Here is an 11,095-nt window from a genome sequence, read left to right as displayed (position 1 = left end):
CAGGTATCTTGTTTTTGTCCTCATACTTGCATAATTGCTTTCTTAACCCTAACCTTCCCCAACCACACAGAATTCAACAGTAGTAAAGTGTTTAATTCTGTGGGGATAGGTCTGGTGAGCCCAGACAGCTGGCTTTTGCATTGGGTTTGGCATACCTCAGAAAAACAAAGTCCAACAGCCTCTGTGCACAAAGTCATTATGGGTGTTTAACTTTGTGCGAATGGGGAAGGTTAGGGCCAGCAACCCTTGAGGGTTAGGGTTAATTCAGATGTCCTTTAGCAGCCAGCAATTGTGTTGATTTGGAGTATATGTGTATACAAGTATTCAATTTGACAGCAACTTGTCCAAAAAGTAATAGACCATCACCACACTTCAGTATATTTGCTTGAAACATTACCCATCTATCCTCCGTAAATTTTGTTTTTCAGTGTAATGGGAAAAACAACCATTTTTTTGGCTCGGCCTAATATATTTGTTGAAGTGCACAATGAAATTTTCCAGCTAAAGCAGAAAGCCTTCAAAAGATTGTCTCCATTTGAATTTTATTGCCACATATAATTTATCAAACATACAGTGGTATATTTTTCGGGGGTAATGATAATAAACGCATACAGATATTTCCGTAATATGCGCTATATAAGAACTGACTGTAATTATTATTATTGTATACCTAAACCATTTTTTTTTACATGTACAATGCAAACACACATTAAGATTACAGAACCAGGAATACAATCTCAAAAGAGTTGGCAAAAGACTATCGAGAAAGTACATCAGCAATAACTATAAAAAGTGGGTTTTTGATCAAACTTCAAACATTTCCAGGTTTGTTCACAGTGATCTTTGGCCTTCGCAGACCTGTCGTTATTGATTAGTTGTTGATCGATCTTTTTTTGTTTTGATGGATCAATATCCACTACAGCGCATCCAACTTGCAGGATAGGGGACTGTTGGGGTCAACTGATCATTTTGACAAACATGTAGACTAGTTCACTTCAATCCTGTGGGCTTTTTTCCACAATGAAGTGTATTTCAAAGTCCAAAGAACAAAGCTTACGCCTACTGGTACTGTATGGAAACCACAGATTTCAGACCAATGTTGGACAAAAGCACCATCATTATTAAAGTGATAACGACCAAGGATTGTCTGAATACCACCTGGGTGATGTAATCAACATGCAGGCAAGGCAAGCTGAGTACCCAATATCCCAATAATACACTGCATTGCTTGAAACTTAAAACAGTTTTTAAGCACTTTGGTTACTCATATAATTGAAAACATATTTGTTTGCACAACAAATCTGATATTTGATCTAATTTGTGAAATACATGTAAAATAAAGCCTTTTGCCTGGACAAAGGGTATTCAGAGCTATTTTTTTTATACACAACTCATAATGCTATGCAGCAGCTGATGGGAACTAAAAAAAAATTAAAATTTATATTGCATACATAAATACCTCAGACAGTTCAGCCATTTCAAAAGCCCATCACATGGCTGGTCTTCAACAGATGACAAAGCTCTAGCTGGCTGTGTGCTACCTCATGCCAGGGATTTCCCCTTGGGTACTGATCTGCTTTGAGGTGGTCAAATAATTTTGCCAAAATACTAGCACCTAAAACAAAGGCAGGTGTTTTCAAATAGGCCTAGAATAAGTTCTATATATTATTATTTAATAGTACATTTACTCGAAATTTCCCCTTTGGAATCTTGTATTCTGTCTCCCAGTTTACCGTTCTGAACAATTTGAAACTAACCTATTTCAAAATATCTCGATAATTTTGCTTTTTCCTTCTGTCTTTGTCTATTTCAAACATAAGGTGGTAACATTCAACAGAAAAGCCTGAGGTAGTCACTAAAATCAGTGAGATAGGCCACCTCACAGGTGACAGGGGAAACCTTGCCTCACGCAATATGTATCATGTCCATGCCAATCAACGTATAAGGACATCGCTTATGACTACTTGTGAGAGAAAATAACGTAACATGGCAAGAGGAATGTTTGAAAAAAAAAACCAGGACACTAGTATAATTAATAATTTTTAAAACTCATTTTGACTTTAAAACTCTAGGTATTTATGAATGGAAATCATTGTGCTTGACCGATCTTAAAAAACGTTTAGGAATAGCCAAGCACACGTATGCAATTTCTTCCCTTACAAATAAAAGGTCACTTCAATGAATAAATAGCCTGCACCTGTGTATATTACCCTTAATTAGCTGTAGAGTCAACCTGTTATTAAGCGGAGTCAAATCTCTTTACCAGCTGTTAATTTAAAATGCATGTACATACGCCAACCTAAAATGGAATAATTAGATCTTAATTTGAGTACTCCATTGAACCGTGAATGTATCAATACATTTATCACAAATAGAATCTGCAACACATTAAATAATAATTATTATAGCACCTGAAGAAATACTGCAAGGGTCTGAAAATAAAACACCATGTTTGTGCTTACATGTGTTTGCACTGACTCCAAATACTCCTTTTAGAGTATTATATGTGTCCAAAAAAATGATTAAAACCCGACAGACTAAACTCTTTGAACCCAGATCAGGATAGGTAATGGATCAGTAATTTGTCACTACAATCCATTTTTCTCCAGAGTTTGCCCCTCAGTTAGTAGCCTGACCAGCTTCTCCAATTCGAACAAGTGTTGGTCCGCGGCCTCTGGTAGCAGAGACCTAACGGCCTCAGCTAGGTTCAGGAGATACTCTATGTTTTTCCCGCTTGGTCCGACTGACAGGAAGATCTGTTGGGCTATAACTTCCATGGACGCCGGCCCAAGAAAGTTTTTGTTGTCTGGAGTAGCTATGTAGATCATGACATCGAAGGGTTGATGCTTGTAGGTGTCTCGTGGGTGAAAGGTCACGGAGGTGAGTGTGTAGCCACCTTTTTCCCGAAAGTCTAAGTATTCTCTGACACTAGGCTCATCTTCTTCTGCCACTTTATACGCAATACCCCATACAGTCTCCTGACGGGTGAATGCAGCAAATATTCTAGTGTGAGTTACTTGACAATTTGAAGTCATAAAGCAAACATGGAAGCACACTTTAATGTTACACACTGATGAAAAGCGAACGATAGTTTACCTTGGGATCTGGAACAAGAGTCACAACACGACCAGGCTGAAGAGAGGAAACAAAACGTTACTATGAAACAATCAGCATCAGTGAAAAACTCGTACATTACCAGTTTATGGTTTATCTAGTATTTTTAGTTTTTTTCCAGTGATGTCCTTCCCAAAATGTGTAAAATGAAGATTTGCAGTGGTGCAAAGTTAGTTCTGTGTTGATACACACCTTGTAAGAAGTTTGAAAACCGAAAGAAACAAAAATGTACAAATGTCTTAAAAGTAAAGTTTGCCATTCCATCTTCATGTAGTCTGCTGAAGTGTTTTTAGTGATAGGCATTCTATTAAATATTTGTTCACTTTGCAAATCACAAACATAGCAAGGGAGCATGTCTGTTGATCAATTTATCAAAAACGGGGGTAAAAGTTCCATAATGAATATCAATAATTTTCCTTTACAGTAATTTAACCATCAAAAAGTGATAACACGTCCTAAAAAGTCAATTTTTGCAGGGAAAATGTATAAGCCTTTTCTTACTATAAACAAAGCTCAGAACTGTCTAATATGGTTTGTGTGCGGGGTGTCAAGTGATTTCCGGATATGGGTCTCTTTCCGTAGAATGTACATACGAATAATGCGTTTTTTTTAGATGGCAATAATGTCTTCCTTCCTCCAAGATTAATTCAACCATGGAGAAATTTATTAGCAAGCAAATAAGACAGGTGGCATAGCTCAACGCCTCAAGCAACTTTAGAGAAGTACATGTATGATGGAATTTCCATTTCGACAAACTCACACTTAAATGAGGCAAAATTTCCCCTAACTGTTCTGCAATTGCCCAAGAACTGAAAAGCGGCTTGTACATGTACTTGAAATTTATGAAACCAATTGCAAAGTCATGGTGATAATTAGCCCAGGTTGGACGCCAGTCTTCATTTCAGTACGGTGAGGGAGTCCATCTGGGCTGGATGATAATGCATTTTTTTGTAAGGAGCAAATTATTTTTGTTTACCTTCCCAGGATATCCCCGGTGATCAGTGCTGCCTTGCCAAAATCTCCTTGCGTATCCTTCGATATACCCGGCTACTTTTTGTTCAAAGGGAAAGTTTACTTTCCATATCAAAGATCCGTAGCCGAACACCCACATTTTCAGTCAAAACAGGACGCTCTATCATCGGGATTTCAAAAGGCGTACACAGATGTTCGTTCGTGCATGAAAATGCGGGTACGACAATTGTGCTGCATGCGTTTGCAGTCAAATGCCGTGCAGCGGTCGGTGTGCATGTCGTGCTTGTGGTTGGTTAGGATCAAAGATCGAATCGAAGCGGCGCTATACGATACGATCTTTGATTAGGATGTACTTGGTTAGGTTTAGTTTGTTTACTTTACGTACATGTTCATTCATGCGCAACACTGTCTTGTCCCTCGACTCATCTACGTCATAAGTATACGGCAAATGTGATGAGACCTGAATATGATGCCGGAAACTTTTGGATTGTTCCAAATAGAATTAGGGTGAAGTGAACCGACAGGGATATCTACTGCTACTGTATTCGTATGCAAAAGTCGTATTGCTCGAATTAACAAGATCCAGTTTAAATGTCATATTGAAAAACAAAAGGACCATGGCAGGCCTACTTTGTCCAATTTTTCTTGAACTGGAAGGGGATTTTAACCACCACAATCCCCCCAATGCGCTTAATCGCAAAAGCGCCCTCAATCGGATCGCGGAAAGATTTGTTTGGAAATTGCGTACTGCACACTGCAGTCATTCTTTCAATTTGATACTGTGATGTACATGTATGTTCGTGCAAGTTGTTACACAACTGTTAACCTAGGCGTGTGTGAGCAAGCAGCTTAGACGGTGAGTGTTAATCTTGATTTTTTCCAAGGGAGCTGTCTTGAAACATGGTTTAACGTGTAATTCTAACGTTTAAGTAATTATTGAGCAGCGAAAATACCTATTTTCAAAATGGGGATCTTCTGAACGAGGAATTTTCCTTCCCTTAATTACAAGGTTTTTCAAGAACTTGCAGTTGATTAGCCCCACTATAGTAGTGTGGCACGGACTCTCACTCCCGATCCATCCTTAGCCACACATCCGGACGCAATTTCGTGTCGGTGTATTGAACATTTTGGCGCACCCACTTATCGTGGGTGCAATTTCTTTTGCACACGAACATGATTCTTGACCTTTCCGCTCTCTAAAAACCATTTATTGAATGATTTCACTCATGTTATTGAGGTATTTTCCAGTCTTTTTGCCTTTATCCATTCAATCTAACGGGCTCGTTCTCACAGTCGCCATCTTTAAAATAAGATCGTTGAACATTGCGTCACTTGACCCCTCATCTTCTCGACGGCTCTTCCATGTCAAGACATCTATACTGCTGCCAAAGTTTTGGAGGAGCCCATTGGTACATGAAGTATCTTATCACTCAGACATCTATACTGCTGCCAAAGTTTTGGAAGAGCCCATTGGTACATGTAGTATTGTTACAATCCCAGTTGATCCAAATCCTTTTGTGTCTCCCTGAAAAGGTACGTGTGGAATTTACGCACGTTCCAAAAACCTATAAAAGACTCTGTAGTCATTGATTTCGCTCTCAGTCAGTGCCTATATGCTTTTAGCATGTGCGTTCCGAAATAGCCGGCGTTGGGTCAGCACCTACCTGTCGTCTATGCCTCGTTACTGCCGGACCGTGGCCAAGGCTGACACCGCTGAGGGACCGTGGACCCTGGAGTGTCGTGGCTCCATGTGGAAGCCGAATCTCGGGGATCGACACTGTCCTGCCTAGCCTGTCTGAACTGGGCTGTTCTGGCGCAGAGTGCGGAGGTCCTGATTTCCGTCTTTTGATTTTTCTTCTGCCGTGCATTCTCTGCACATAACAGTATCTTATCGCTCAGTCTATTTATTACATATGTCTTGACATGGAAGAGCCGTCGAGACGATGAGGGGTCAAGTGACGTATTGTTCAATGATCTTATTTTAAAGGTGGCGACTAAGAGCGAGCCCGTTAGATTGAATGGATAAAGGTAAAAAGACTGGAAAATACCTGAATAACGTGAGTGAAATCATTCAATAATGGTTTTTAGAAAGCGGAAAGGTCAAGGATCAAGTTCGTGTGCAAAAGAAATTGCGTCCACGATGATAAGCGGGTGGGCCGAAAATGTTCAGTACGCCGACACGAAATTGCGCATACGGATGTGTGGCTAAGGATGGATCGGGAGTGAGAGTCCGTGCCACACTAGTGGGGCTAGCAGTTGATCAACTTGTACTAGACCCGTAAACAGGGCCCAACGAATACTCCGTCATATACATGATGGAGGAGTATTCCTTGGGCCCTGTTTACGGGTCAAATTAAGTTGAAGTTCAGAAGTTGGTCCTAACAACATGCCTGAAACATGTCGATAGGGAGTCCAGCACTTTTCAGGGTTTTTTGTTTGACCCCCACAAATTTAGTGCCATTGGAAAGAGAATTTCAAAAGAAATTGAATGGTATAAAATTGAGCTCAATAGCTGTAAGTACATGTATAGTGAAGTTATGAATTTTTTTGTGATTAAAATTAGGTGTAATTAGTCCGTCACTTTTTGGGGTGGACACAAGTTTTATTTTCATCAATGTATTTGAACCACATGGAGTCTTGTTTCTCATCGGTTCCACTTCCAGACATGCCAGAGTCGGAGAAAGATCACAGAGGAAGTGTAAAGTAACAATATCTTTTATTATGGAGAACTTTATCAATAATAAACACAGGAACACATACACGTATACATGTACAGTAACAGGACAGTTAAGTTGGGCTTGAAATTTTTACATGTTTTAGTAATGTGTGAAAGATCACTGAAGCATAGTTTTGATGTGATATTTGTCATCAATAAATAGCTATAAAAATAGGGGACCAAGTCTGTCAGGTGTCATAAGTTCCTTTAAGTCTGTTTGTGTTTGACAGCGTCTTTTGATAACATTTGATTGAAACAACATGTGTGGTTTATGCGCTTGTTATTTGCATCTTACTCCCCGTGCACCATCCGTGGATCTGGTACACATGCATACACCATATGTGCGCAGTTGCGCAACAGAACCCCACTAGAAAAGGGCTGTTTGGCACCAGTTAGACATCAATTTTTGACCAAAAAAAATTCCTTTTCTTCCTGAAATTCCATGCTTCCAAATAAACACCATTTCATATATATGTTTCATCAACTCCTTATACACATTTTGGGGGATTTTCAACAGAAAAATGCACATTGTTTGTTACCTTTTTGTAGTCTTCACAAACCAAAACAAGGCTTGACGGTGCTTTGGTCAAATGCCTTGAGTCGTACATCAAATGAAAGAGTATTTTAAGCTCTACAAGATGATGACATCTTTGTTCCAAACCAGGTTGAGTCTCGTGAGATATTAGGCTTAGACAAGACTATGTCACATGACTATAAACAAAGATGGCCGCACACAGTTGTTAACATAGTGTAAGTGGCTCTGATCTTACATTATTTTCATCATACTGTACACCCAAAACTGATGCAAACAGACATAATAAATGGTACTAACACAAATTTCGGTCTTTTACAACACAACTGCTTTTTGAAATAATTATAGAATTTGATGCACAAAAAGGGCAGAAATCATTGATTGAAAACAAACACTTCTACATGCTTTCAGATATAAAATTTAAAGGTGCCGTTGCATTGGACTCCCTAATGTCGAGAAGACTGTCGTCGTGGTTGCTGACTCTAGGAGTTGTTGGAGCATCTGGCGGAGTTGGATGGGCTCTGATGAAGCTCATTTCACCATCTCGAGAAGACATGCTTAAGGTGATTGCCGGTCTTGTCTACCCCCAGAACTGATGACTGTCTTTACTACTGTGGGATTTGTCTTCTGCCACACACGCACGTGCATGCATGACGTGGGCATGGTCATGATGGTGGGTAGTGTGGCGAATGACAAACCCATAATCCGAGTAACTTGGACCCTACAAATCGCCTTTTTTAAACATCTGGACATTGTCGGGTGATAGTAAGGTCCAACTTAGCCCCACGCATAGGGCTGTGGATGGCTCTCTTTTGAAATTTGTCTCTTATCTGTGTGCCCGTCTGTGGATTAAAAGATAATCGGAGATTCCAATAATGATAATATGGTTTATTCACACATGGGAAGAAAAAAGAAATTTCCTCTCCAAATCGGAAACGCTCTTGTCGACAAGCTCGAAGAACAGCGATTTTAACTACATTTTGATGTCCTGTTGACGACGTCACGGTGCGCTGGCTTAGTGGACCATTCCCAAAAAGCATGCGGTGTTGGCACACCCGCATCGACGACTGTTTCCTGAGTGGTACAAAGTTTGGTAGCTCTGATCATATCAAAACTGTACACTGAACATGGGCCTACTGAAACTTTGTGTTAAATTGAACATTTCAATACCGTCACCAGGTCATGACTGACAGACGGTGTTATTTTGTCAATTTTGATAATGGTGGTTTTGCCTTTCACTGACCTGCATGATCAGTACTTAACCTTGTACTATGTGTTGTCCAAGGACATTCAAAAACTAATTACGTTTATTTGTCCTGCCATTTTTCATTTATTTCATTTGGCTTCTGGGCCCTCTTCCTTGGTCCCCCCCCCCAAAAAAATATGCGAAACTGTGAACCCATAGTTCTTGGGGTATTCCTATGTGCAAGTAAGTATGTCTACAAATTGCCTCATTTAATATTTGGTCATGATGTAGCACAGCCCTAGTCTATGGCCCACACTGGAATAGACTCTGTGTTTTGGGCCATATGCATGGCTGCATATAACGTTGGTTATTTGTAGAACCAAAAACTTAATGGAAATCATTCTGGTAGACTCATACTCAGTATGTGAGTTTTCTTAGCCAACCATCTCAGTATTTCTCAAAATTAAGACTTCACTGTCATGCTTCCTTCTGGTAAAAATTGTCTTGTATACCATTGATTAGCAACTTCTGAGGTTTCATTATGGGAGAAGAATTAACACTTGTCAGGTTTTCCAACTGAAGGATTCTGACTGCACTAGACAATTAACATTTTGTTGGGGAACCACACTACAGTAAAAAGTCTGGTTCCCAAACCAAAATATGGATTGTCTGATATAATCAGAATGTTTCAGTTGAGGAACCAGAACAGTGTCTCTTCTTCAGCTATTTGAAAGAAACCACCTAAAGTTGTATACACAAATTCAGCAATGGAAGAGTCATGTGACTTTGTGCTTGGTCGTAGATGAGCCAGTTGCTGTAAGTTTTGATCTGTCTCTCAGTGCATGGCCATTTTCTGAACATAATCCTCTGCTTTGGTGCCCAACGCCAACAGGTATTGCCGGAGTCGGATCCCAAGATAATGACAGAATCCCGACGGAGGAGTCAGGAATGGATGGATGCCATCAAGGCAGCGGCAGAGAACCCCAACCCCATCCACAGGACCTTACCACTTAACACCCCAGGGCCCATGAAGAGAGACTGAGGGGACCAGAGATGCGGGAAGCTGTAGAGTCACGGAGCAAGGGGGATTTCTCAGGCAGATGCCCGTCCCCATCCCTAGGTCCTATGTTGATGACAGTATCTGGCATCCAGTATAAACCCAATGCTAGCGGGGACTTTCTATTTTTAGTGTCCCTGTTTCAGGCTTTACGACCAATTAAGTGGTAGGGCTGTGCCGGTTATTTCAATATTTGGATAGTTGATCGACAAATATTTGAATAGTTTTTCAAATTAAATACTTGGAGATGAAAATCAGTGAAAAAAAATTCATAAGTATGCCAAACAATAAAGCCAAAATCTACTCTTCCTTGAAGCTTTTCTTCTCTCTTTGTAAAAACATGAAGTATTTTTTTTCTTTCTTTGTGGCTATTTAACTTAGCCAAATATCCATTCAAATGGAAGGTCAAGTATTCAATAATGCAAACTGACTCAGAGACCACAGGGCGTGTAGATTTTTACGGTAAAATTATGGAATGTTTGGCAAGGAAGAAGCTGCAAAAAGACATACACTGTACATATATAAAATGTAAAGTATGTTTAATAAATGAATGGAGGGGATCATCCTCAAATTGTAGACTTCAGTACATTATACGTACATTTACTGTAGACACTTTGAGTGCCTGTGCCAACCAGAAGAGTTTTTATTAATTTTCACATACAGGTTTGTAATTTATGGAAACCCAACATTCATGTAATATCCTTCAGTCCCTCCAATCAAACACTTGATGACAAATTTATTGTACATGTACTCACTTCAATGAAAATATTGTAAGAGTTAATACCTGAGCTCCACCTGCGGGCATACCGTGCACACTTTTCAAATTCTTTTAATACCTTTTTGGTTGGGTGCACTCTGCAGGTATATAAGACTGTTGTGCAAATGGGGGTGTCATTCTTCCGGTTTCTTTATTTTTGTAGCCACTTTTACGTTTGGGTTTCTTTGCCTTAGCCATGCTCTCTCCTCCAGCCCGGCATCTGCACTGGTCTTATTACTTATGTTTCCTGATGTAATTTATTTACATTTGTTAATTTGCCTTCTGGATATCTTTGTAAATACTCATTTGCTTTTTGTGATTTCAATACTAAAGTTGGGAGGCGCCCCCAAAGTCTGTCTTGTTGCCATGTGCTTTTTTTGAGGGTTGTTAGTTTGTATTCATTTTCCCACGCCCCGGCCTGCTTGGCTTGTTCCAATATCAAAGGAATTCTTGTCGATTTGAAATAAATGGCATGTGCATGTGGAATCATTGTAGGAATTAAATGTTTATAAATTTGCCATGATTGATAGTCAATTTCTCCACATAGTTTCAAAGGGTTTGTCCATTACAAATGAAGCTTCCATTACTGTGTACTACACAAGTGTTTCAAGGGGCCGAGAGAACAGTAATTTTTGTGTGGCACTCATGTTTTTGAGCTGGGGAATGGGGAGAATGACCTTAGAATTGAAAATAGTCTATTCAGTCACTTCTTGGAGTGCAAAAATGACTCATTTTGAAGTGACAAGGAATTAAATATTTTG

General features: G+C 39.7%; 2 protein-coding genes across 4 annotated transcripts; one reads left to right on the top strand and one right to left on the bottom strand.

Annotated features, from left to right (window-relative positions):
• Nucleotides 1-520: 520 nt before the first annotated feature.
• On the bottom strand, nt 521-4,538 carry chac2 (ChaC glutathione specific gamma-glutamylcyclotransferase 2). The gene is made up of 3 exons (XM_022227380.2): nt 4,091-4,538; nt 3,097-3,132; nt 521-2,978 (listed from the first exon to the last, which is right to left on the bottom strand). Exons 1-3 carry the CDS (start codon nt 4,223-4,225, stop codon nt 2,589-2,591), a joined length of 561 nt encoding a protein of 186 aa, XP_022083072.1. The 5' UTR covers nt 4,226-4,538; the 3' UTR covers nt 521-2,588.
• Nucleotides 4,539-4,802: 264 nt separating this feature from the next.
• On the top strand, nt 4,803-10,685 carry LOC147800634 (ubiquinol-cytochrome-c reductase complex assembly factor 3-like). 3 transcript variants are annotated; one of them, XM_087133069.1, is made up of 4 exons: nt 4,850-4,942; nt 6,650-6,784; nt 7,746-7,897; nt 9,413-10,685. In XM_087133069.1, exons 3-4 carry the CDS (start codon nt 7,784-7,786, stop codon nt 9,560-9,562), a joined length of 264 nt encoding a protein of 87 aa, XP_086989195.1. In that variant the 5' UTR covers nt 4,850-4,942; nt 6,650-6,784; nt 7,746-7,783; the 3' UTR covers nt 9,563-10,685. The 3 variants fall into 3 exon arrangements, with proteins under 3 accessions (XP_086989117.1, XP_086989195.1, XP_086989157.1); XM_087133031.1 differs by having other exon boundaries at nt 6,650-6,789; XM_087132991.1 differs by lacking the exon at nt 6,650-6,784 and having other exon boundaries at nt 4,803-4,942.
• Nucleotides 10,686-11,095: the final 410 nt, after the last annotated feature.

Source organism: Acanthaster planci, linkage group LG01, assembly GCF_054643075.1.
Source record: "Acanthaster planci isolate LZ-2023a linkage group LG01, COTS_SCS, whole genome shotgun sequence".
Lineage (NCBI taxonomy): Eukaryota > Metazoa > Echinodermata > Asteroidea > Valvatida > Acanthasteridae > Acanthaster > Acanthaster planci.
The sequence above is the reverse complement of the archived record's forward strand: the minus strand, read 5'-3'. Positions and strand labels throughout refer to the sequence as shown.